At 36.6% G+C, this 27,190-nt stretch overlaps 2 protein-coding genes, 1 long non-coding RNA gene, 6 other non-coding genes and 1 pseudogene across 10 annotated transcripts; 3 read left to right on the forward strand and 7 right to left on the reverse strand.

The window, feature by feature from the left end:
* The first annotated feature begins 3,373 nt into the window (after positions 1-3,373).
* LOC116126644 lies at positions 3,374-12,531 on the forward strand (annotated as a pseudogene).
* Positions 12,532-14,572: 2,041 nt separating this feature from the next.
* On the reverse strand, positions 14,573-14,660 carry LOC116126702. The gene has a single exon (XR_004127523.1). It is a non-coding gene; the product is annotated as a small nucleolar RNA Z196/R39/R59 family (small nucleolar RNA).
* Positions 14,661-14,747: 87 nt separating this feature from the next.
* On the reverse strand, positions 14,748-14,826 carry LOC116126700. The gene has a single exon (XR_004127521.1). It is a non-coding gene; the product is annotated as a small nucleolar RNA Z195/SNORD33/SNORD32 family (small nucleolar RNA).
* An 86-nt stretch (positions 14,827-14,912) lies between these two features.
* LOC116126698 lies at positions 14,913-14,997 on the reverse strand. The gene has a single exon (XR_004127519.1). It is a non-coding gene; the product is annotated as a small nucleolar RNA U31b (small nucleolar RNA).
* Positions 14,998-15,910: 913 nt separating this feature from the next.
* LOC116126685 lies at positions 15,911-18,463 on the forward strand. The gene is made up of 2 exons (XM_031412364.1): positions 15,911-17,582; positions 17,990-18,463. Exons 1-2 carry the CDS (start codon positions 15,917-15,919, stop codon positions 18,343-18,345), a joined length of 2,022 nt encoding a protein of 673 aa, XP_031268224.1. The 5' UTR covers positions 15,911-15,916; the 3' UTR covers positions 18,346-18,463.
* A 1,170-nt stretch (positions 18,464-19,633) lies between these two features.
* LOC116126703 lies at positions 19,634-19,721 on the reverse strand. The gene has a single exon (XR_004127524.1). It is a non-coding gene; the product is annotated as a small nucleolar RNA Z196/R39/R59 family (small nucleolar RNA).
* Positions 19,722-19,808: 87 nt separating this feature from the next.
* LOC116126701 lies at positions 19,809-19,887 on the reverse strand. The gene has a single exon (XR_004127522.1). It is a non-coding gene; the product is annotated as a small nucleolar RNA Z195/SNORD33/SNORD32 family (small nucleolar RNA).
* Positions 19,888-19,973: 86 nt separating this feature from the next.
* LOC116126699 lies at positions 19,974-20,058 on the reverse strand. Its single transcript, XR_004127520.1, has one exon. It is a non-coding gene; the product is annotated as a small nucleolar RNA U31b (small nucleolar RNA).
* A 695-nt stretch (positions 20,059-20,753) lies between these two features.
* On the reverse strand, positions 20,754-24,884 carry LOC116126687. Of its 2 annotated transcripts, none has more exons than XM_031412367.1 (4): positions 24,605-24,884; positions 22,047-22,211; positions 21,079-21,133; positions 20,754-20,988 (listed from the first exon to the last, which is right to left on the reverse strand). In XM_031412367.1, the coding sequence occupies exons 1-3, from the start codon at positions 24,876-24,878 to the stop codon at positions 21,108-21,110; spliced, it is 465 nt and encodes a 154-aa protein (XP_031268227.1). In that variant the 5' UTR covers positions 24,879-24,884; the 3' UTR covers positions 20,754-20,988; positions 21,079-21,107. The 2 variants fall into 2 exon arrangements, with proteins under 2 accessions (XP_031268227.1, XP_031268226.1); XM_031412366.1 differs by having other exon boundaries at positions 20,756-21,005.
* A 492-nt stretch (positions 24,885-25,376) lies between these two features.
* Positions 25,377-26,657, forward strand: LOC116126682. Its single transcript, XR_004127512.1, has 2 exons — positions 25,377-25,510; positions 26,288-26,657. It is a non-coding gene; the product is annotated as an uncharacterized LOC116126682 (long non-coding RNA).
* Positions 26,658-27,190: the final 533 nt, after the last annotated feature.

Consider the following 27,190-nt stretch of genomic DNA (forward strand, 5'->3'; position numbering starts at 1 on the left):
TATATTGAAGTTCCAAGCATCAGCTCACTCGAGTAGGCTGTAGTTGCAACCGAATCTATTTCCTGGATGACTGTGATTATTCAGTATCTCTGAGATAGGGTTCTTCCTAACAGCAAGATTGAGGCAGGGCTCTTGCGAATTAGAGCTGCTCGTTACACTCTTATTCGAGATCAACTGTATAAATGAGGGTTTAGTACTCCCCTACTTTGATGTGTAATAGATGATGAGGCAGACTATATCATGAGAGAGATACATGAAGGGATTTGTGATAATCATGCTGCCACATGATCTCTCACCAATAAGATTGTCCACCAGGGATATTATTGGCCTATACTTCATGAAGATGCTTTCAACTTTTTGAAGAAGTGTGATAAGTGCCAAAGATTCGCAAACATTTTGCGAGCTCCTTCCTACCAGTTAACAACCTTGACCAGTCCTTGGCCATTCTCTATGTGGGGAATTGATCTCATCGGACCCATGCCAACCGGTAAAGGTGGCGTCAAATATGCAGTGGTTGTAGTGGATTATTTTACTAAGTGGGTCGAAGCAGAGCCTTTGGTCGCGATCACTACAAAGAAGCTCAAAGACTTCGTCTTCAAGAATATAGTGTGTTACTATGGGATTCCTCATACACTCATCTCTGATAATGGGAAACAGTTCGATAATGAGGAATTCAAACAGTTTTGCGAAGAGTTGGGGGTTTATAAGAAATTCGCCTTAGTAGCAGGACCGCAAGCTAATGGTCAAGTTGAAGCTATCAACAAGACTATCAAGCACACATTGAAGGCCAAGCTTGGTGCAACCAAGGGAAATTGCGTCGATAACCTTCAAAAAGTTCTATGGGCATATAGAACGACTCCGAGAACCTCTATTTTAGAAACACCCTTTTCACTAGTATATGGTTGCGAGGCAATGGTTTTAGTGGAAGTAGAAGCTTGTTCGCTTAAGAGAGAATTTTACAATAAAACAGACAATGAAGCACTCTTGCGTGCAAGTCTGGACTTAGTTGAAGAACACCGCGACAAGACTCAGTTAATGATAGCTTCCTACCAACAGTAGGCAAAAAGATTTTTCGACTCTAAAGTCAAGAGAAGAGACTTCCAAGTTGGCGACCTGGTGTTAAAAGAAGTCTTTCTCGGTACAAGAGAACCAAGTGCGGGGGTATTAGGACCTAACTGAGAAGGCCCATATCATGTCGCTAAGGTGATACGACCTCGAATATCATCTCAAAAGGCTTAATGGTTTTGAAGTATCGTGAGCTTGGAATGTTGAGCATTTTCACCCTTATTATCAGTAATTCTGAACTCATTTATAGCTTGATCAGTTTTTTACTTGTAAATTCTTCATTGTTGTAAATGCTATGAATAAGATTATCCCTATTCTTCTCAAAGAATCACTTGTGTTGTAATCTCAAGTTTTAAATAATCTTATTATTTATGACGCTTTGAAAGTTTTATGATTAGATATGCTATATTTGTTTTGTGAAGTACTTAAGCTATGAAAGTGCTGTCACAATTAGTCAAAAGTTCTTTTATATATTTCAAAAATATTCACAAAGGACGACTAGGAGCTACATTAAAAAGATAGTACAAAAGACTCTATTTAAGCAGAGGAGAGAACGATCATTGGTCTTGATTACTAGGATCCCTGACATCAGTCACCATGAACTTTGGGTCGTTTGGCTGATCACTGAATTCTAGGTCGTTCGCTTGATTCTCAAGGACCTCTGTTTCTTGTTGATCGTCCTCTAAGGCAGGCTCTTGTTCTTCTTGCTTTTCGAAAGAAATCATCAAAGCAAGAGCGACTTGGTATTCCTTGGGGAGGTCGGAGATATCCATGTTGGGATTGTTCGGCTATAAGCTGTAAATAGTTTGTAGCGCCTAGTGAGTAGCCTTTCTCTCCATCTTGAGGTTCTATTGTTGTATCTACTCGGTCAACGAAATGATTCACCCATGAGCCAGTTCGGGATCTGTCTGCCTCGCCCTTTTTTTTTTTTTTTTTTTTGAGTTTTCCCATAACTCAGCTTGAGTCTTTTCTACTACTTTTTTGCGCTCTAAGCTCGTTTGTAGCTCATTTTCTCTTTGGCTCAACTCCTTAGTGAGCCTCGCTATTGTTAGTTGGAGCCTCTTATTGTCTTCATCCTTCTTCTGAAGATCGGTCTTCTGGAAGTGTACTGCTTGCAGAGCAGAATTCCTTTTAGTCAAATACACATTCGCTTTAATGTGGGCAGCCTTTGCAACTTCGTCTGAAGCCGTAAGATCTTGCTTCAGCTTGACAATCTCTTCCTTCATCTCGTGGAGCTTGCTAGCAGAGCTAATTTTCATCTTATTGTGGGTCACATTCAAGGCGAGCAAAGACTGCAAAGAAAGGAACAAAGAGTTAGTTTTTTCTTCAAAAGCTAAAGGATCGACTCATATAAAAGAGTTATCGAAGAGAACAGGTCATCTTACCTAACTTTGCATCTGAAGTGCATGGCCATCAGATCAGTAGGTCAAGAGGCCACGTACCTGTCAAAGGTTGTGGCTAGTTGGCATTCTAAAAGGGTGTAGACCACCGGCCGCAAGTGGTCTAGTAGTTGCCCTAAAAGGTCCAACACGGACGGGTCGAGCCTTGTTATGACAGAGACCTCCTAGACCTGTTCCTCGCTTGCTTCCCCTTAAGCGGTCGTGGACGCTCCCTCTTTACCTTACGAGCTCCCGAGGGTAATCGAAACGTTGGAAGCGTTCTTCAAGGTTGACCTCGCTGAGAAGAGTTGATAGGGTTGTAGCCTATCTAGCAATATCTCGAAGCCTTATGATTCAGACTTAGTTTCTTCTTCGGTAGTTATTGTCTTCCTCTTCTTCATCTTCAGAGTAGTGGTCTTCTTCCTCAGCAGATGAGCAATGGTGGGCTGGGGAGCTTCTTCACGTTGCTCAGCAAGTGGTTGCCTTTCGACACCAATTTATATCTCCATTATAGGGATATCGCTGGAGGTCACTCTAGTTGGTTCGGTTGGGTTGATTCTTAGGAATGCAAACCCCCCAGACTTCTTTGTCATCTTGGCTAGGGGTGGAAAAAAACCTGAAAACCAAACCGAACCAAAAATCTGGTTTTTTCGGTTTCGGTTCGGTTTCTGTTTGATTATTAAAAAAACTGAAAATCTAGTTCGGTTTCGGTTTTTGGAAAAATAAATTCCAGTTACTCGAAACTGGTTTTCTGAACCGAATTTTAAAAAAAAATTATGTGGTTTACGTTTTTTATTTTGCAATCCCTAACACTTAACAGTCTAACTTGTCTAACACCCTAAGTCACTAACACTACTCACTCAGTACTCACTACTCACTCAGTAATACTCATTCTCAGTTCTCAGTACTTCACTACTCAAGCACGCCGCATGCCGCAGCCGCACGGTACTCACTCTACTGAAGTCACTACTCACTTACTCAGATCAGACCTTACTTACCTCAGTAAGTCTCGCATTCTCTCAGTCTCAATCTCTCACTCTCACTCTCACTCTCACTCTCACGCTCAATCTCAGTCTTATTCTCTGTCTCTCACTCACTCACGCACTCTCTCTCTCTCTCTGTCTCTCACTCTCTCTCTCGGACTCTCACTGTCTCTCAGTTCTCAGATCTTTGTTCTCACATCATTGTCGCGCAGCTGCAGTCGCCGTCGTCGCTCTAGTCTCCACGTCGTCATCTGTTTTCGGTGGGTGACTGCATCTTTGTCTTTGCATTTTGGTTTTAACTCAGGCACTTGCAGATCAGACCTCACTCACCTCAGTAAGTCTCGCATTCTCTCAGTCTCAGTGACTCAGTCTCAGTCTCAGTCTCTGTCTCTCACTCTCACGCTCACTCTCATTCTCTATCTCTCACTCTCTCTTGGACTATCAATTCTCAGATCTCTGTTCTCACATCATCATCACTCAGCTGCAGTCGCCGTCGTCAATCCAGTCTCCACGTCGTCGTCGTCGCATTTGGTTTTAACTCAGGCACTTGCCGATGTGAAATGGGTTTGCTGGAAATTTTTAAGTGAATCAACATGTACATTTTTGTTAGAAGGTTATGAATATGAATACTTTTGAATTGTTAGGACTCTTGCAAGATTGCCTGAAGCATGTAGCTTTTGTTTTCATTATGTTTGATTTGTAAATGTCTTTGTGTACTTTATAATTTGAAATCAGAGTCTGTATCATGTCTTTGTTTTTGCAATCTTTGATTTGTAATTTTAAATTATTAATATTTGATGTACATTAAAATTATATGAATTCAAATTATTAAATTACAATAAATATAATTTTAATTCAAGTAAAAAAAAAAAACCTAGAAAAAAAAAATGGGCCAAAGTGGAGTGTGACCGAATTGGGCCGAAAAATGCAGCCCATAAGTGGAGTGTGACCGAATTGGGCCCAAAAATGTAGCCCAATATTAATCCTAATTAATCGGTTTTAAAACCAATTAACCGGTTAATCGAACCGAATTTTCGGTTCGGTTCGGTTCATAACTGGTTTTTAACTGAAACCGGACCGGTTTCGGTTCAATTTGTTTTTCGAATCGGTTAACCAGTTTTTTCCACCCCTAATCTTGGCAACCTTCAACGCCATAGATGCTGCATGGCATAATGGACACGTCAACAAAAAAGGTCTTCTTTTGTTAAAAAAGACTTAAGTTTTTCTGCACAAGAAATACTTACGAGCTAAACCGTCCAAATATACGCTGGGACAAAAAAACTCGTACTTTCGAAGGTTAGCAGTAGTCATGAGTAGGTTTGCGTCATGACTCTGATCAGGCAATCGATTAAATGCTTCGATATGGCTGCGATCAGCTAGCATCGACAACTTGGTCGTTTCGTTTCCTGCAAGAAAGCAAAAGGTTCGTTAGCCTAATATGTTAATGAAAAGTTAAAGTTAAAGAATAAGCGATCTGGAAATTAAAAGGAAGTTCCTTAAATTTACAGACTCTATCGTACTCGAAGAAAAAAATACTTGGTTTCATAAGCCCCCATGTTGCTGAAGTAACCAAATATTCCTCCCTCGATCGTTGCTCACTTGGACAGGTAGTACAAATTCTTGTCTTTACTTTTCTTTAAATAATAGGCGCAACCAAGCTCCTTTGCTGTTAGCTCGCCGAGGTTGTGCTCGCCAAATACAATATACATAACGATTGCTATCATATATGCATTTGGTGTCAACTGGAATAATGCGACCTAGAAGTGGTCAAGAATTGACCTAATGTAGGGGTGAAGGGGTATCTTCACTCTACATTTGAAGATCGCTTCCGAGATCACGACCATTCCCTTGGGAGGATCCTGAGCAGTGTGCAACTTGTACTGATACACATCTACGTTGATTGAGTACTGGTCTATTGCCTTATGGATTTTTTCATTCGTTACGAATGATTGTATCACCTTTCCGAGACCCGTCGGAGGTACCCGGTGGTTGTGAGCTTCCCTCTCCGGCTGTTCTCGCCTCAGGGATGTCCATTGTCCTTAGAGTCTATAAAGGTTCATGTAGAAGTGACTTAAACTCTGCATAATCTATCTCGTACGACAACTCAGAAGACCCTGGTTTCTCTTCAATAGTCGCAAAAACCCTAAAAGATCTTAAGAATGCTTTTCTAAAGATCCGTGCCCTAAGTTTTCACTCTTAAAAGTGTTTCTTTCAAGCGCTACCCAAGAATATTCATCATCGAAGCCTATCAGACGTCCATACATGCCATTACTGTAAAAACTAAGCTTTTTGACAGAAATGAAAAAAAAGAAAAAGGGAAGAAGTCTATTTACCTCTTGATTGCTGGAAACATATGCTCTGTTGTAGCGTTGAGTGCGCATTAATCGGGAAGAAGATGAACTAAATTTTTTAGTTCAAAAACGTCGTTTTCTCTGTGAAAGTTTGAGTTTTGTGAAAAACTTAGAATATGCTTTGGGTTTTATAAGGTGGAAGGTGACGCTTGGTTTCTTTTATAAGCGACGTTTGGGCGGGAACGCGTTTCCAGCCATTTATTGTGACCACGTGTCACCAATTCGCGCGAAGAGTGATCTTCATGCTTTGTGAAGATCAATCGACGCTTCTCTTTATTGAAATTGCCAAGCGCCGGCGTGATTATCTCATTCACATTAAATGCGTCCTCATTCGCATTTAATGCTTCAAAAGGAATGTCATTTTAATATGGCTTGCATTTAGTGCTCATGACTGACACTTATTGTGCAGAGACGCGTCTGTGAGATAAAGCTTATTTAATTGACCAAGACAGTTGTCAAACGCAATAGATAACATATGAGGAGGTCGTTCGAATAATACATTTTTTCCACGTTTCAAATTCAAACACCAAGAAAGATGATTCTCGGTTTTTGACAGCAAAATGTTCTAAGTGTTTTCAGGTCGTGAATGACAGATAGAGTTCGAAACACATTTCCATAGCACTGGACAGGATCTAGCTCAGGTCGTTAGACATTTGGAATGATCACGTCAGGTTGTTTGTGTAATTCTCAAAATCCATGTCACGATTTGCATTCAGTTCGTTGGTCGGATCAAGCCATCAACCTCATGTCGTTTGTAACAATGTGGTTGTTCTCAGCTTTTAGCCCGAGCAGACATTCCTAGAGGCATGTCAGATCGCGGCATAATCATGAACTTCTCAAGATTCAATCTTTGAACCTTAAGAATTGGATAGCTTTTGTTATGCCTAAAAAATCAGGGCTGACGTAAGTTTACATTAGCAAGCACCAATTAGAGTTTAGGAAGGCTTTGCGCCGTCTAGGAGCTACCACGTTGCCCGGTGATAGAAAGAATACGATTGTCATCAACTTAACGGATTCAGGTTTTGTCTATGAGTGATTGAGAACCGCACACCTGTCCAAGCTCCAGATAATTTGAAGATATTTCCCAAGTTATTAGCCAATGGGAGGTAAGGAAGGACTTGCACGACATCTACCTACTTGCAAATTTGTAATCATTATCTTGAATCCCACTACTATAAATAGAGGACTCCTTTCTCTCATTTTCGGGATCCTGAACCCTCATTCTGATTCTGATTGCAATCTTTATTTTCAGAGCAAAGATAACATACGAGAGAGAGACCGACTTAATATTCTCTCCGAATACTCAGTTATTGTACCTCTGCTCGTTGTTTGCTATACGCGACCTCTTGTAATCTCTCATATATAAAAGAAACAATGGACGTAGGAATCGCTTTAAGTGTCCGAACCACTTTAAAAATCATTTCTCATTTATTATTCAGTCTTTGTATTCAATTATATTGATTAGCTCTCACATAATCATATCATGTGTAATTTCTAAGAACTGCTTAGCATTTTGCATGTGCAAGTCGTTAGTGTCAAAATCACACATCAACAAAAACCAAATTTCATATTTTGTAGATTAAGGATGTAAGGGAAGTGCCAACATATGTTATTGAAGACCCCTGAAGGAAAATCATGAATTATAGACATGTATCGATGGAGGTTTGATCACGTTTAAGAACAAAAGTTGTAGTTGTGATATGGTGATGATGTTGTGTAGGTATGAGAGGGTTAAGGAGGTGCAATTGGGTTGGGATGCAATGAGGCCACATTGAGGTGGGCGGTTGGCTGTTAAATTGTATTAACTATAGGTTTAAATTATTTAGGGCTAATCTTAGGCGATTTACGATAATATTCCAAAAACATTGGGTTCTTTGGTTCTTTATTTCATACCTTATTCCCAATCCTATTCTTAAAATAACTGTTTGCTTCATTATTCAAGAAATACTATTATATTATATTAGATTACTTTTAGACCCCTTAAGTTTATTAATTTAATTAAACACCCTCAGAAAAAAAAGTTTAAAAATTAACAAAAACACCCCCACTCACCCATAGCTGCCAGATTCCGGCAACCATCGTCGGTGGTAGCCGGAATCTGTCACAACGGTGTACAAACAATCAGAACTGGCCGGTAATTCATCGATCTAGCAGGAAAAGACCAGATCTGGCTGTCAATGACGGCCATATCTTTGGCCGTCAACGACGACCAGATTGACGCACGATCAGCCAGATCTGACCGGTCTGTGTCGTAACGTTAGATTCCAACCAGATTCTGACGGTGGTGGCCGGAATTTGGCACTGTGGGTGCGTGGGGGTGTTTTTGTTATTTTACAAGATTTTTATATATTAGGGTGTTTAGTTAAATTAGCAAACCTAGGGGGTTTTTTGTTACTTTTTAAATTTTACCTCGTAATAATCACCCTACTCAACTATCCAATACTATTTCCAAAATTCTATCCAAAATAACAAATCAAACAGACCCATTAATATCAGACAAGGACAATTAAAGAGAAAAATAGTCTTTCAAATATTTCAACGTTTGCTATTAGTTCTAAGTTATATGGCGTTAGGGTTTTGGGAGGTGTTTGAATATTTTTTTCAAGCTTGTGAGGTAAACTGATTAGACACACCGTGGTTCCCCTTCCAATGGCACTTTCCCAAACTTTTTTTTGGGGGGGGGGGGTTTATTTTCGCCCTTTTTTTTTTGGGAGAACGACTTATACATACCAAAGATGTCGTACCGACAAGTTGGTACCAAAAGGTTTTGAAATGACAAATAGGTACTTCCGTCATGTTCTGTTAGTGATTTCTGTTTATTACTGTTTATTAATAGTGAAAAGACTAAAATGCCCTTAAAGTTTGAATTTAGTTTTTATAATTAAAAATTTCAAAAAACCCCATAAGTTTACAAATTTCACTAAATACCCAATATATAAAAGTTTTAAAATAACAAAAACACCCCCCACGGCAAGTGCCAGATTCGGCCACCACGCCGGAATCTGGCCGGAAAGTTGCGTTACGACACAGACCCATTGGATCTGTGTCGTAACGCGTCGATCTGGCCTTTTCGGCCAGATCTGTGGTGATCTGGCCGGAAAAGGCCAGATCTACGGCTAGATGGCCGTCGACGCCGCAAAACTCCATCTGCGGTGTCGAAGGCCAGATCTGGCAGTAGATGGCCTTTTTCGGCCAGATCAGCCACGGATCTGGCCGAAAAGGCCAGATTGGCTGCTGCTTCAACGGCCAGATCTTGCCTTTTCCGGCAAGATCCGTGGCGATCTGACCGGAAAAGGCAAGATCGGCACGTTACGACACAGATCCGAGGATCTGTGTCGAATACAGTTTTCCGGCCAGATTCCGGCGATGGTGGCCGGAATCTGGCAAGGGGGGGGTGGGGGTGTTTTTGTCATTTAACAACATTATATGTGGGTGTTTAATTAAATTAGCAAACCTAGGGGGTTTTTTAGAAATTTTTAAATTATAAAAAACAAAAATTGAAACTTTGAAGGGCATTTTAGTCTTTATATAATAAACAAAAATCACTAACAGAATATGACGGAAGGTACCTATTTGTCGTTTCAAAACCTTTTAGATACCAACTTGTCATTACAGTAAACTTTGGGTATGTACAAGTCGTTCGCCCTTTTTTTTTTTATCATTGAAGTAAAGCCACGTACGAATCACGTGAGATCTTTACACAATAACCACGTCTCTGACTTCTACTCGCTAGTCCTTCTGGCGAGGACCACTATTTATCGCCGTGGTTTTCATTTCCTCGGTTCCTTCGAATCACTCTAAATCGCGTCCGAAACTTTCCAGATTCCGACGCTCCGATTTTTCGCTTCTAACTTAACAATAACAAGCACATTTTTCTTCTTTCGTCCTCTTCAGGCCAGTTCAGGTACGCATTTTGCCGCCGTTCTTAAGCTTTTATTGAGGTCATACTATCGTTATTATTGTTTCGTTAAGCTGAAAGCTAATTGATAATGTGAATTTTTGTTCATTAAAATTAGAATATAGATGATTTTTGTTATATAAATGGTGACTCAGTAGGAAAAAAATTAGTGATAAATATCTGTTATGTTATCTAAACTTACATTAAACAGTTAAAAAATTTAAAATTCAAAATATGCTGGTGGAGAGCAAAGGGTCATTACCAGTAATTTAGTAGTTAAATGGTTTAGATGAATTAGGAAAATGCTGCGCTATTGATCATTTCATTTGCGCCTTTTATATTGGATTTAAATTCTAAATTTGTATTTCATTTTCTGCTTGATGTTTCTACTTCATTAATGAATGTTAGTTTTCTAATGTTACATAGTTTAGGTACACTGAACAGATTTTTTTTTTTTTTTTTTTTTTTTTGTGAGTGATTAGGTTTTTCTTTTACGAGATCGGTGTGTAGAGATGCCTGTTGGGAGCTTGTGTGCTCGTGGATGCGACACGACAGAAGGTGAGGTGTAATTATTGTCAGAGAGTTCAGTGGAGGGGTTTACCGGATGAAGTTTCATTTAGCTCAAATCAAGAACAAAGATATAGTCCCTTGTGCTGAAGTCCCTGATGATGTACGCGACCATATCATAGAAATATAAGAATAGAATATAATCTAAAACCACAAGGCTGATCGCGGGCAATGGTCACACAAAACAGTTCTTCTGCTAGTGGTGGTAACCATCAAACCAGGCTCTAGTGGGCAGCGTGGTAGCACTGTCCATCTTTGTTGTTTCCACACCCATTGCCGAGTTTACAGCTGCAGAGAATGATGCCCAAAGCAAAAACAGTAGATGCCGATAAAAGATTGCTGCATTTTATTCCATAATATCTAACCCTTTGTGCTGCTAAATCTGTTTATTATCAGGAAATGGTGAAAGCTGTAGCAGAGTGTGGAGTAGATTACAAAGCCCAAGTTATGAAAAGTTGAGATCTACCCTATTGGAAAAGTGAAAGAGACATACATGATATATACAAGAAATATAGAGTGAGTGGAAAGAAACGGGTTGCACGATATTGTGTGATAGTTGGACTAATGGAAGAGCCAAATCACTTGTTGTATTCTCAGTTGCATGCCCAAAAGGGACATTTTTTTTGAAGTCAGTTGATGTATCAGGTAATGAAGATGACGCACTTATTGTTTGAGTTGTTGAGTCTGTTGTTTGGAGGGAGGTGTGGAAAATGTTATCAAGTAATAACAGATAGTGCAGCCTGTTATGTTTATGCTGGAAGACTTCCATGAAACGTATAGTTCATTGTTGGTCTCCCTGTGCTGCTTATTGTATTGATAAGATGTTGGAGGATAACGGTAAACAAGAGTGGGTGGAAGGTCTTGGAGGAGGCAAAGACTGTCACAAGGTATATTTACAGTCATGCATGGACATTAAATATGATGAGAAAGTTTACGGTGGAAAGGAGTGATCAGGCCAAGAATGACTAGATTTTATCTATATCTTTCCTTAAGGTCCATTTTGATCATGAAGAAAATTTAAAGCACATGTTTTTCACTCCGAGTGGTTATCTCCATTATAGTAGGCGTCCTGAGCTCAAATGATAAAGTCCTTCTTGTATTTGGACAGATTGGAAGTCTGCACATGAAGCTGTAAGTGGACTGAACCACTTGTTAAAATGTTGAGGATGTTTGATGGAGACATGCCTGCTTGGGCTACATATACGAGGGAATGAGAGGGCAAAACTTCAATCCAAGCATATTATAAGGGTGGTGGAAGAGAATAAGTGCCCATTTGGGAGATAATAATCGGAGATGGAATGTACAGCTTCTTCACCATTACATGCAGCTGCAGCATTTCTCAACCCTTCAATTTTCACAACCCAATTTCAAGATTGATTGACCATGAGGAATGGATTCAAGAAGCATGGTAAAATTGGCTACAACAGAAAAGAGAAAATAGAAATCACCAAGAGCATCCATTGTACATAAATGCTCAAGGCGCTCTTGGGACTGATTTTGCAATCATGGGGAGACCCTAAATGCCCCAGGTATGTGTAAGTTGTGTTACCTAAACAATTCATGGTATTTTGTAGATATGGGGAATATTTTACCTATTAATGCCTGATATTAAGTGTAGTTTCAGTTCTCCCTTTAGTATATATTGTCATTACGTTATTATTATAAGAGTGGATCTGGTATCTGTGCTCCGCATGATAATGATCTTTCTTACTGGTCAGGAAAGTTGCATCAGTATCAGTAAGGTCTAAATAGGTCTTGACATTTTGAACAGATGAATTGGGTAGATTGTGGACATGTCCTCGGACGCCTGTTGGTGGCTCTGGATTTGCCTGTGTTCTGGTTATAGGCTATTGATGATATTTGCTTACTTGCATGTGTCTTGAGAGAATATGTATATTTGGGTTATATCTAATTGGGTATGATGCATCTCTAGGTGATTGGTGGGCGAGCTACGGTTATGAAATCCCGACCCTGCAAAGAGCTGCGATACGGATACTGAGCCAACCTGCAGTTCGCATTGGTGCAGATGGAATTGGAGCACCTTTGAGAGGTACATAGCAAAAAACGAAACAAAGTGGAACTGGGAAATTCAATGATTTGGTGTTTGTGCACTGCAGTCTGGTTACAGGGCATTTGTAAAAGTAGGGACAGAAAATGTAACCTAAATCTATGATGAAATAGATGTTAGTTTAGAATGGCCGACTGAGTTGGAATCTTCAGCCCCTCTGGCGGATGATTCTTGGTTGGATAATTTACCCCTGAATGCAGAAATAGTTCTTGAATTGTAAAGAAAGGTATAATAGGAATGATATTGTATATCAAAGTATCCCATTTTATAAGAAAATGTAGTTAGAAGGTGACTTGATTTGAATATTGTAAAGAATCCATAGGCATCGGTCACATTCACACTTGGGAGTACATTGAAACTATGGAATTTTGAATGAAGAAATCAAATTCTATTATCCCTATTCATCTATCTGTGGCATCATTCTGAACAACTCAATGGATTTCTCTGTATTCCTTTGTAGAAAAATCCAACAACAGTTGGGTACAAGAACTTTATCCTTCCTGAAATCCAAGAAACTATACCGTCCCCTGAAATCCCATTTCACATTTTGCTACTGAAATCCCATTTCACATTTAGTATTCACATCTATCAAATGAAACCTAAAATGAACTATCTTACTTAGTCAAAGACAGCTTTGTTTTGTTGGATCAACCCTGAGAGATAATTACCAATGCTCCACGGTTCAAAGTATTTAATAAACCCTGAAATTTTTACCATTATAACTCTGTGAATAAAAAGGTTGAGTTTTTTTTTTTTTTTTTTTTTTTAATATTTTCGGAAAACAATGGGGGCTCTGATGTAAGTAATAAAAACCCCTTTTGTTAGGTTATGCTATTAGTATAGCTCAATTTGCTGAATGTGATTTCTGGTGTTTATTTTGATTTGTCAACAATTAATATTATATTCAATTTTTAAAATCACATTGTTCGGAAGTAATGAAATCTGACCGATTATAGATGATGTGTCAGGGAGTTAGTTTTATTTCTGTTATAATTTCTGTTACAGTGCATATGCAAAATACATGTAGTACGCATGTATATATAAAACACTTTACGCATGTATCATTAATGATCATCAATAACACAGATCTGAATTTTTTCTCTCTTTTGCTCTGTTTTTCCTGCGTTTTCTGTTAGTGTTCTAAGTTGGTATCAGAGCCTTTGACCAACGTCGAAAATGGCCGATCCCTCACCAATTTCTTCTTCCTTTGACAAAGCAAATAAAGATTCAAGTCTCAAACACTCTTTTGATTCAATCAATTTCTCCAATTCTTCTTCTCTCTCTTCTTCAACACTTCCGATAATCTCACCAAAATTGACAAGAGATAACCATCGTTTCTAGAAATCACAGATCCTGTTTGCCGTTAGAGCTCATGGACTTGAAAAACACCTCACTGGACTCGTATCATGTCCAACACCCTTTGTTCGTGTTCAAGTGGATAGCTCAAGTTCAGAGGTACACAAAAAACCTAATTCAGAGTATCTACTTTGGAAGAGAACTGATAAATTGTTGGTAAATTGGTTATTATCTTCAATATCAGAGTCTATGTTTCCTGTGATCTCTAAGTGTCAGTTTGCAACCGATATATGGTCAACCTTGAAAAAGGAATTTCTTACCAAATCGAAAGCTAAAACACTACATGTTAAAAGTCTAATGCAAAACACGAAAAATGATAGTTTAAGTATGCATGATTATTTTCTAAAGATGAAAAGTTATGCTGAGAGTTTGATTGCTAGTGGTGTTATTATCATCGATGAAGATTTATTGAATTACGTATTGGATGGTTTAGATTTTGAACATGATGCGACAGTTGTTAACATAACCACTAGGCTTGAATCCAAAGTTGGTGCAAGAAGCTCGAATTGTTTTACAAAAGCTAGAACTTAGGCTGGAGAAAGCTAATGGTACCATAAATTCCTTGGTTCATACTGAGTTTCATAGCAGTTCAGCTAATATTGCTAGTCTATCTAAGAACAATGAACAAATGAATCAAGTCCATCTCGCAATCTTATATTTGGAAGTCATAATTTATTTTGTAAATTATTTAAAGTCTGATAACAATGATAACTTCATATTTATGTAGTAAATACTAAATAGAAAATATAAACAGGGACAAAGTAACAGCAAGCTCATAAAAATAATGGAAGCAAACTGTGTCGCAAAAACCTGTTAATTATTTTATGCCCGTTTTACGAAACACCCAGCCATCAAATTAATCTCTAGGCATTAGATACCTTGGGCAAATTACACTTATTAATATATGCAATCTCAGCCGAAAGATGGTGATTATTTGATACATTAATCACTCAAATATCATAAATTTGGGATCATATTTCATCACCGATTGCTCAAATTCCCCAATCCCATATGGGTAAATAATTAACAATAATAATCGAATTTTTTTATCATAAACATTAAAAAAGAAAGTGAAGGGAAGAAGAGTCAGATGGTAGTGCATGTTATAAAAATCATCACTTGGATAACAGAAACATTTGGAAACATCATCATGCTTTGCTTTCCTCCTTGCATTAAACATTATTTTTGCAAGAAATTAAGAGAAAATTGAATTAAAAATTAAAATAAATAAATGAACGAAGAATGTGATCAGATATAGAGATGTCAATCACCATGAAGCATCAAATTGATGCTTGTAAGACTGGGGCGACAACCATTTATCATCATATCGTTAATATTTTTTTGAGAAAGAGAGAAACAGAGGAACTGGGGAAGAATTGAGAGAGACAAAGATATTTAAAGAGTGGAATTAGGGTTTTGGAGAGGTGAAAGGGGTTTAATGGGCCGAGTTGTTGGGCCCAAGTTTTTTAGAGCAGTTCATGTTACAAACTTTGGTTTAATTATGACAGGGTTAATTTTTATTTTCTTATTGTTAAATCTAAAGTGCTTTAACTATTTTTTGAAATTTATTAAATACCTTCTGTTAAAGGTTTTCATAATTTTCAAGAGGATTTGATATTTATAAGAGTTTTGAAATATTTTCTAGAGGTTTTTACTAATATTAAAGAAGTAATTAATAGTTTTCGAAAATTCGTTGAGTGCTTGTTACTTATTCATCCTTCAGACAGACGAATCTCCATTTTATAAGAAAATGTAGTTAGAAAGGTGACTTGATTTGTAATATTTGTAAAGAATCCATAGGCATCGGTCACATTCCACACTTGGGAGTACATTGAAACTAGGATTTTGAATGAAGAAATCAAATCTATATCCCTTATTCATCTATCTGTGCATCATTCTGAACAACTCAATGGATTTCTCTGTATTCCCTTTGTTAGAAAAATCCAACAACAGTTGTTGTACAGAAACTTTATCCTCTCCTGAAATCCAAGAAACTATACCGTCCCCTGAAATCCCATTCACATTTTGCTACTGAAATCCCATTTCACATTTAGCTATTCCATCTACTATCAATGAAACCTAAAATGAACTATCTTACTTAGTCAAAAAGCAGCTTGTTTTTGTTGGATCCAACCGTGAGAGATAATTACCAATGCTCCCACGGTTTCCAAAGTATTTAATAAACCCTGAAATTCTCTTACCATTATAACTCTGTGAATAAAAATGTTATTTTTTTGTTTGTACGGATCATGGTTCGTGGAAGAGATGCCTGTTGGGAGCATTGTGTGCTCGTGGATGCGACACGACAGAAGGTGAGGTGTAATTATTGTCATCGAGAGTTCAGTGGAGGGGTTTACCGGATGAAGTTTCATTTAGCTCAAATCAAGAACAAAGATATAGTCCCTTGTGCTGAAGTCCCTGATGATGTACGCGACCATATCCAAAGTATATTAAGCACTCCCAAGAAGCAGAAAAATCCTAAGAAACCAAAGGTTGATCGGGCGGCCAATGGTCAACAAAACAGTTCTTCTGCTAGTGGTGGTAACCATCTAAACCATGGCTCTAGTGGGCAGCATGGTAGCACCTGTCCATCTTTGTTGTTTCCACACCCATTGCCGAGTTTACAGCCTGCAGAGAATGATGCCCAAAAGCAAAAACAGGATGATGCCGATAAAAAGATTGCTGCATTTTACTTCCATAATTCTATACCCTTTAGTGCTGCTAAATCTGTTTATTATCAGGAAATGGTGAAAGCTGTAGCAGAGTGTGGAGTAGATTACAAAGCCCCAAGTTATGAAAAGTTGAGATCTACCCTATTGGAAAAAGTGAAAGACGACATACATGATTATTACAAGAAATATAGAGATGAGTGGAAAGAAACGGGTTGCACGATATTGTGTGATAGTTGGACTAATGGAAGAGCCAAATCACTTGTTGTATTCTCAGTTGCATGCCCAAAAGGGACATTTTTTTTGAAGTCAGTTGATGTATCAGGTAATGAAGATGACGCTACTTACTTGTTTGAGTTGCTTGAGTCTGTTGTCTTGGAGGTAGGTGTGGAAAATGTTATTCAAGTAATAACAGATAGTGCAGCCTGTTATGTTTATGCTGGAAGACTTCTCATGAACAAGTATAGTTCATTGTTTTGGTCTCCCTGTGCTGCTTATTGTATTGATAAGATGTTGGAGGATATCGGTAAACAAGAGTGGGTGGATATGGTCTTGGAGGAGGCAAAGACTGTCACAAGGTATATTTACAGTCATGCATGGACATTAAATATGATGAGAAAGTTTACCGGTGGAAAGGAGTTGATCAGGCCAAGAATGACTAGATTTGTATCTAATTATCTCTCCTTAAGGTCCATTTTGATCCATGAAGAAAATTTAAAGCACATGTTTTCTCACTCGGAGTGGTTATCCTCCATTTATAGTAGGCGTCCTGATGCTCAAATGATAAAGTCCTTCTTGTATTTGGACAGATTTTGGAAGTCTGCACATGAAGCTGTAAGTATGACTGAACCACTTGTTAAAATGTTGAGGATTGTTGATGGAGACATGCCTGCTATGGGCTACATATACGAGGGAATAGAGAGGGCAAAACTTTCAATCCAAGCATATTATAAGGGTGTTGAAGAGAAATACGTGCCCATTTGGGAGATAATTAATCGGAGATGGAATGTACAGCTTCTCTCACCATTACATGCAGCTGCAGCATTTCTCAACCCTTCAATTTTCTACAACCCAAATTTCAAGATTGATTTGAAGATGAGGAATGGATTTCAAGAAGCCATGGTAAAATTGGCTACAACAGATAAAGAGAAAATAGAAATCACCAAGGAGCATCCATTGTACATAAATGCTCAAGGCGCTCTTGGGACTGATTTTGCAATCATGGGAAGGACCCTAAATGCCCCAGGTATGTGTAAGTTGTTGTTACCTTAAACAATTCATGGTATTTTGTAGATATGGGGAATATTTTCTACCTAATTACATGCCTGATATTAAGTTGTAGTTTCAGTTCTCCCTTTAGTATATATTGTCATTACGGTATATCTTATAAGAGTTGGATCTGGTATCCGTGCTGTGCATGATAATGATCTTTCTTACTGGTCAGGAAAGTTGCATCAGTATCAGTAAGGTCTTGACATTTTGAACAGTTGAATTGGGTAGATTGTGGACATGTCCTCGGACGCCCCTTGTTGGTGGCTCTGGATTTGCCTGTGTTCTGGTTATAGGCTATTTGATGATTATTGCTTACTTGCATGTGTCTTGAGAGAATATGTATATTTGGGTTATATCTAATTGGGTATGATGCATCTCTAGGTGATTGGTGGGCGAGCTACGGTTATGAAATCCCAACCCTGCAAAGAGCTGCGATACGGATACTGAGCCAACCTTGCAGTTCGCATTGGTGCAGATGGAATTGGAGCACCTTTGAGAGCGTACATAGCAAAAAACGAAACAAAGTGGAACTGGAAAAATTCAATGATTTGGTGTTTGTGCACTGCAGTCTTTGGTTACAGGGCATTTGTAAAAGTAGGGATAGAAAATGTAAACCTATAATCTATGATGAAATAGATGTTAGTTTAGAATGGCCGACTGAGTCGGAATCTTCAGCCCCTCTGTCGGATGATTCTTGGTTGGATAATTTACCCCTTGAATGCAGAAATAGTCCTTGAATTGTAAAGAAAGGTATAATAGGAATGATATTGTATATCAAAGTATCCCATTTTATAAGAAAATGTAGTTAGAAAGGTGACTTGATTTGTAATATTTGTAAAGAATCCATAGGCATCGGTCACATTCCACACTTGGGAGTACATTGAAACTAGTGAATTTTGAATGGAGAAATCAAATTCTATCATCCCTTATTCATCTATCTGTGGCATCATTCTGAACAACTCAATGGATTTCTCAGTATTCCCTTTGTTAGAAAAATCCAACAACAGTTGTTGTACAAGAAACTATATCCTCTCCTGAAATCCAAGAAACCATATCCTCCCCTAAATCCTCTCAAAAAGTGTAGTTTCATTTCATCCCGTGAGCATACCTGAAATTCGCATACATTCAAAGAACAATAATACTAGATATATAAACAAATCTTACAAAGATTTGTGTACAAACTAATGTGACATAAAATGAATGGATGAGTGAATATAAAAAATCAAACTCATCATATTCACTCTTTCATTTATTTTGTGTCACATCAATTTGTACACAAATCTTTGTAAGACTTGTTTATACATGTAGCATTACTCTTTAAAGAAACCGTCTTTTCTTATTTATCAAGCAAAACCCTTTTCACATTTTGCTACTGAAATCCCATTTCACATTTTGCTAATGGCATCTATCAAATGAAACCTAAAATGAGCTATCTTACTTGGTCAAAAGACAGCTTTGTTTTGTTGGATCCAACCGTGCGAGATAATTACCAATGCTCCCATGGTTTTCCAAAAGTATTTAATAAACCCTGAAATTCACTTACCACTATAATTTCAGGGATTTTTTTTTCCTTTTTCAATATTTTCGGAAAACAGTGGGGGCTCTGATGTAAGTAATAAAAGCCCTTTTGTTAGGTTATGCTATTAGTATAGCTGAATTTGCTGAATGTGATTTCTGATGTTTATTTTGATTTGTTAACAATTAATATTTTATTCAATTTTTAAAATCAAACATATGAATTAAGTCCATCTCGCAATCTCATATTTGAATGATTTAATTTGGAAGTCATAATTTATTTTGTAAATTATTTAAAATCTTATAACAATGATAACCACATATTTATGTAGTAAATAATAAATAGAAAATATAAACAGGGACAAAGTAACAGCAAGCTCATAAAAATAATGGAAGCAAACTGTGTCGCAAAAACCTGTTATTAATTTTATGCCCGTTTTACGAAACACCCAGCCATCAAATTAATCTCTAGGCATTAGATACCTTGGGCAAATTACACTTATTAATATATGCAATCTCAGCCGAAAGATGGTGATTATTTGATACATTAATCACTCAAATATCATAAATTTGGGATCATATTTCATCACCGATTGCTCAAATTCCCCAATCCCATATGGGTAAATAATTAACAATAATAATCGAATTTTTTTATCATAAACATTAAAAAAGAAAGTGAAGGGAAGAAGAGTCAGATGGTAGTGCATGTTATAAAAATCATCACTTGGATAACAGAAACATTTGGAAACATCATCATGCTTTGCTTTCCTCCTTGCATTAAACATTATTTTTGCAAGAAATTAAGAGAAAATTGAATTAAAAATTAAAATAAATAAATGAACGAAGAATGTGATCAGATATAGAGATGTCAATCACCATGAAGCATCAAATTGATGCTTGTAAGACTGGGGCGACAACCATTTATCATCATATCGTTAATATTTTTTTGAGAAAGAGAGAAACAGAGGAACTGGGGAAGAATTGAGAGAGACAAAGATATTTAAAGAGTGGAATTAGGGTTTTGGAGAGGTGAAAGGGGTTTAATGGGCCGAGTTGTTGGGCCCAAGTTTTTTAGAGCAGTTCATGTTACAAACTTTGGTTTAATTATGACAGGGTTAATTTTTATTTTCTTATTGTTAAATCTAAAGTGCTTTAACTATTTTTTGAAATTTATTAAATACCTTCTGTTAAAGGTTTTCATAATTTTCAAGAGGATTTGATATTTATAAGAGTTTTGAAATATTTTCTAGAGGTTTTTACTAATATTAAAGAAGTAATTAATAGTTTTCGAAAATTCGTTGAGTGCTTGTTACTTATTCATCCTTCAGACAGACGAGATCAATCCTTATTTAAAAGACTAAAAAAACCCTTTAAAATTATTAAAAATACTCTATAAAGAATTATGTAATACTTTTTATGAATTTTATAAAATTAAGAGTAAACAACTTTTTTCAACCCAAGGTTTGCCTTAATGACACTTTCCCATCCAAAAGTTTCAAAATACCAATTTACTACCCAAAGTTTATTCTTCTTGTAGATTTAATGATCCAATAAAGTTTACCATTAATATCTCCTCGTATTTTACTTTTTAAGTAAAGAAGAAAAAAATTTACAAGAAGATGATGTGATTTTTTAAAGAACAATTATAATAAAATACATCATGGTACATCAAGTAAAGTTGAAAATCAACTAGACATCTAAAACACTATCCTTCTAGCTGGTTAATGGCTCAAATCCAATATATTTGGAAATCAAAAGCCAAATTTTCAGCACTCTTCACCACCTTGTAGCCATGTCTTTAGAATATCAAATTTTGAAGCGCAGAAACTTGGTGTAATTTTAAGAGACATCTCAAGTATCGGCGTCTTTGGTTCAAGAAACCCTGAAATTTTAACAAAACCATCTTCAACATAAAATGTAAGTTATCGCAAATTACTGTGTTCTGACAAGTTTACCTTCAATACAAAACCAATGTTCGATGTTCTCAAGAATTCTCTCTGGTGGTTTTCTCTGCAAATTACATCTAAATAAATCAGTTTCAACTATATAATGCAACAACGAGGAAAACAAAATAGCAATCGAAGGTAAAAAAAAATAAAAAATAATCATATTTATGACCAAAATCATGAAGCATCTATAATAAGAGTGCAATTTTTTTTTTTTTTTTTTTCAAAAAAATATCTCAATCTATAGCTATGGATGAAAAAGAATTGCATCCTTAGTCCTAGCAAATAATAATTAAACATGCTACTAGGTTATATTGCAATACCAATCTGAACATTATGCCGTAGGATCAGGAAGTAGTTGGCATGTAAACGCGAAAAAAAAAAAAAAATACACTCGGTTAGCTATGATTTAGGATTCTAGAGTCAATAGAGTGGGATGTTAAATTAAAAATGGGAAGTGGGAGCATGAATCAGGCTCGGAAAAACTTGTGGCTTCTTGCACTGCATCAGGGATTCATTTACTATGCTGTGATGACAGTCATGATGAATGGTCAAAGAGAATGTAGGTCTGGCTGGAAGTGTTAGTAACAACATTGAAAGGCCTTCAAATTAATCTTGGAACAAATCAGAATTATTTTTCCTAAAAAAATAAAGATTATTTTACCACAAGGAATGAAGCCAGTGTACAGAATTTTGAGGCAGGAGCAAATATTAAAGTTATTTATTCCAGAAGAAGAAGAGAAGCGGGTGGGTTTAAAAATTAAGTGTAACAATGGCTGGTTGCACAGAATAAAGATTGAAGCTTTATTCTGAGAAAAGCCATATGGCAGCTGCAGAGAAGATGAGAGGTAGAGTAATTGGAACCATGCACATTGTAGTGCATAGTGAATATTTTGAGGTTCAACAAAACTTCAATTCATTCAATAACAACAGATGTTAAAAAATGGATTATGTAGCCTATGAAGAAATAAAATTACCATGGTGAATCCCGGCTGATAGCATTCGGTCCACATTATCAATACGCTGCTGTATGGATCTCAAAAGTGAATTCAATGATGAAACTCTCTTTCTAACGCTAGAAATCTTTGCTGCATGTTGCATAATGAATGGCAAGGGTGCATCTTCTAATAATTGATCAAGCTCTGTCAACATACACTAAAATTTTATACCATACAACTTAGAAAATAGTGACGCAGGAATATCAAACACAAGGGTGAGGAGACAAATCTATAACAAGTTGATTCTAACAAAACATATATTTTCATGCTAGAGACACTTGCCTGGGATCAGAAAAGAATGAAAAAAGAGGAACAAGGCAGAAAACAAAAATCTAAACACAGACGTGGGACTGTCATATCTAGCTGATAATACATCTTCTATAAATTCCTTAAATTTACTATGCTGCTGCTTCTGCTTCTGCTTAATTTTTATAATATAGCAGCACACACTACCCAAATAAGAGAAAGAAACCATAAAAGAGAGAAAGAGACTTGAAAGAGTATCTTTGGAGGGCAATATTGTGGCCAACTACTCTGAATGAATTAACAAGCCTAATTATTGTGCTAACCTTGATAAAACTGTGCGTTTTTATTATTACATTTAAGACATTTTAGGAATAAAATGTTAAAGAGGGTTCTGTTTATTAGCAGAGATTAGATTTTTGGTAGCCCTTTGCGGGCTATAATATGGGTCCACCATCAATCAGCCTCAAGTTCAATAGATCTAGCTGGCGGTTACCTTGGCATGCTAATCAAAATTCAAAGCTTCTACCATTTCATATTCTCTACAGTGGGAGTTATTGTCATTTTTGAATTTGGAAGTTCTAGCAGCCTACATGTATCTACATAATCTTCTAATTCAGCGGTGAAGAATACGAAGAATTTATAATATGCTTGAAGCAGTTCTTACTTGCCTTCTTTCCTAAGTGAAGTAGCTAAGTGAACCCTACAAACAAAATCTAAGACAAGCTAATGTGTGAGGTCTGAGATTCGTTGTAGTAAGCTTGCTAAAGAAATGTCTAGCTAAGACTTCAGGATGTCTACATAGGAGACATGAAATGTTCAACATGCTAACGCTAACAAGCTTCTAACTAGAAGGCAGACCCACCAATCTGTACGCGATAACCGAACTCCCCTCTGAGCAGTGTAACCTTATATGTGTCCACTGGTTTTTGAATTCTTTTGCTTGAATATTCTGAATTATCTGAGAAGCTGCCAGCCGTTTAGAGGTTGCCATGGGAGAACCAGCACACAGAAAACATCCTTCCAACGGAACACCCACACAGTATTGCCTCCAGTTACATTGCAATGACAAAAACATTATTATCAAACTTCCTGCTTGGTGTCAGAATTTCCTATAGATACTCAGTTGTACCACAACTTCTACCTTAAAGAAAAGTTACCAAGTTCAATCCTCAATCATATTTTGCCCAATTGTACTGGCAAAATGGCACCAAAGCATCTCCCTCCAGATCAACAAAAAAAAACTCAACAGCTGAGCCTTCCACTCACTAAAGCATTCCTTATGCACAAAAGTATGACAAATACCCAGGAACATCTAATTCAAAAGGCATTCCATCACAAAAAATCATTCCAAAAACATGTCCAAAACACTAACTGTGCACTACGCTCACCAACGTATAAATCCCTTGACCCATTTAGAAAAATCTAGAAGAATCACACCACATGCTTGACCACTGGACTTCATCCTCATGGTTGAGGTAATTCTTTATTTTAATCCACCCATCATGTGCCATCTCCTTTTATTCATAATTTTTGTAACCTTCCAAATAAGAGAAGCTCTAGAGCTAAGCATACACACATACATAAATCTAAGTACACACTAGTTTATTTGTAGCAGTTTTACTCAAAACCTCCGCATAACTAAATTCTGCTAGAGAACTGGTCAAGATTTCTCAGTGTCTAATTGATCTTTATATGCTAATTAGTAAAGAGTAAAGTATTCATCCCAGATAGACTTCGCAACATCCGTGCCATATTACTCAAACAAGATTGCAATTGAATTAAAACAATTAATGATGCAAGAAACTAAGTTCCTACCAAACTTAAAGCATTCTATAATACTGGAAGGTATTGATGCCGGAACAAATGTTAAAACTTATTTCAAACTTGCTACAAAACAATCGTTATTTGTATCATAGAACCATCCAATTACCGGATCAGTAAGCCAAAAATCAGAGCAATTACAAACATAGTCATGTTCAACAGAAAACTTCCATAAAATACTAATAATAATATAAAAAATTTAAACTCGTAAAATGAAAAAAAAAAATGTATAATAAACCTAGTAAAACAGTTCCAAAGGTATAGAATTTGACTAAAATTCATCATTTTATATAAAAACGACTGTATCCAAAATCAATTTTCGAATACAATCTTTAACATTACATTAAAATTTTTAATCATTTCAAACTATTATCAAACGCATTTCGAAATATTTAAAAATACTGAGATAAACAAATATGCAGTAAAAAGAGAATAATAGATAATGAAGTGAGGAGTGCTTAATAAATGACCTCGAGTGAGACGATCGATGGCGGAAGCGAGCTGGTCCTGTGACTGTAGAGTGTCTTGAGCCTTTGAATCGAAGTCTTTGATTACGCTGGTCAACATACAAGACAAAGCTTTGGGCAACGCTTCACTGCTCTTCGTGTTAATGGTATTGTTGAGCTCGGATTCTTCAGGAGTTTTATTCGCATCACCGTTTGGAGAAGAATTCATGTTAATTTGAAATGAAACGTTGGTTTCATCAGCGGAATCACGATGGTTTTGTGAGGTTGTTTCTTCCATTTTCAGTTGTTTCTTACGATTGAGTGACTGGACTTGTGTTCAAAAATTTATGGGCCTAGAGTTGGGCCCGTTGGTACGATGAATACTATTTAAGGGATTGGGTTGGGCTACTAAATAGCCCCCCACTTCATTGTTAGACAATTATTATTTATTTTTTGAATAACATTGTTGCTCCTTTCTATGCCTACTAAAAATTTTAATAAAATTATTTTAGAAAAATAAACATCCCAAATTTATGTTTAAAGTTATATGTAATTAAAAATAAAAAAATATATTTTTAATCTAAAATACGATATTTTCAAATTAAAAATAAAAAAATATTTTTTGATCTAAAATATGATAAATTTGAATATATATTATTATTTTTTTTAAAATCTAAAGTAGGTTATTTTCGAGAGATTGGGCCTCACTTTTCGCTCCCGCCCCGCGGTTGGGCCCGGTCCAGAAACATCTATAGAATTCCAGCGGAAATAGGGTTTCCGTGAAAGAAACCCTAGCCCTATAAATACGAACTTAACACTGGCTGTCTCTCCTTTACCTCGAAAGCATTCTCTCTCAATCAAAGGATCATCTTCATCGTCTTAGGTAAGTCGACCGAGAAAGAGAGACCGTAATCCAAGATGAGAGCCAAGGTAAATATCTTCTAATATTTCTGTCTGTTTAAATTTGTTTTCTAATGGTATACTGTGCGTTATATTACTGCGACAAATATCGTGTCTCTGTTTAAATTGAGAATGGTTTCGTCCTTGTATTGATGTAATGGAACTGTGGAAATTAGTAATTTTTTGGATTCTGAGAATTTTGTTATTTATGGTTTTGGCTCTTTAATTCGCTGTTGATTTTTAAATTGTTGTGTATAAAAGGTTTTCTCCGCAGCTTGATCATGAGAAATATTTTGTACATGAAAAAGAATGTTCATGATTGCTGAAATAAACTGAAAATTGATTAAACGAGAAGTTTTAGACTCTGCCCTTCCAATGATTTTTGTATGGACAATATATCTACAGTGTTTTGGTCTATGTTGTAACATCTTATTGACATAAAGTTGATTGTAACTTTGAATGTCACGTTATGTCTTTCTTGTTTCCCTTTCGATGAAATGTTTACTCGTATTATGATCAGTTGTCAAGTTTTTGTAATTGATGGCAAGTTATTGAGGAAGAGATGCGTTACTTGGTTTTATATTATGTGGTATTATATGTTGTCTTTCTTGTTGTCCTCTCGATGAAATGTTTACTCGTATTATGAATAGTTGTCAAGTTTTTGTAATTGATGCCAAGTTAGTGAGGAAGAGATGTGTTAGTCGGTTTTATATTATGTGGTATTATGTGTTGTTTATAGTGATATATTTTGTCGATTTTTTTTTCTTTCTTTGGAATGAAATGGATTTTATTTTTAATTGCTTACAGTGGAAGAAGAAGCGTATGAGGAGGTTGAAGAGGAAGCGCCGAAAGATGAGGCAGAGATCTAAGTAGGTGCTAGATCATGGATGAGCCTTCTCCTGAAGTGTCTTCTTCTTTGGACTTTTCAGCATGGACTATATGGATGAAGCTGTCAAGAATGGAGGGGATTCTCTTTCGGGGAAGCTTTTTCTGTTTCATCTTCTAGTTCTAGGTTTAGCAGCCATGAGTATTAAGAATTTTAGAATGTTGTTTGAGTGTATTGAATAGTACTATCTGAGTATTTTGTCGATTATATGTTTTAAGTGTTTGCCTACAGTTGTTTTACTTAATATGCAGTGGTTAAATATATTGAAAATCTAATGGTTGCCTTTCTAAATCTGTGTTAATATTATGTTGATTTTGTCATTGTTTTACAATTTTATGATGCTAACACAAGTGCTGTGTGGTTGCCAGGTTGGTTTGTTTAAGTTTGACCATTTTAAGCAATGATTAACTTGTAGATCCGAGCTTAATCATTGAGGGTTATAATTATTTTAGGCAATCCAGTTTACTGTTATTGTTATTGCATTTGTATATGCAAATTTGTACAGTATGAGTGACCTTCGTCTACCAAAAGGTTTATATGGGGGTCCATTTAGGTCGATTTGTTTGATTGAGAAAATTGCGAGTGTGGATCTTGGTCACTTTGAGGATTTGTATGTTTATATCTTAAGTCACTTTGACCATTATATATGGCATGATTAGTCTGAGACCTACTCTAAGCTTAGCTTTTCTGCATATCATATCTTTACTTAAAGGGGCTTTACATTACCGTCCCAGAAATCGAAAAGTATTGTTGGGGGTAGTTTGTGAAATTATTCTTTCAAGTATCGCTTCAAGTAATCGTGGAAAATTTCACCTGGGATCTAT

The sequence above is a fragment of the Pistacia vera genome, unplaced genomic scaffold (genome assembly GCF_008641045.1).
Source record: "Pistacia vera cultivar Batoury unplaced genomic scaffold, PisVer_v2 Contig182, whole genome shotgun sequence".
NCBI lineage: Eukaryota > Viridiplantae > Streptophyta > Magnoliopsida > Sapindales > Anacardiaceae > Pistacia > Pistacia vera.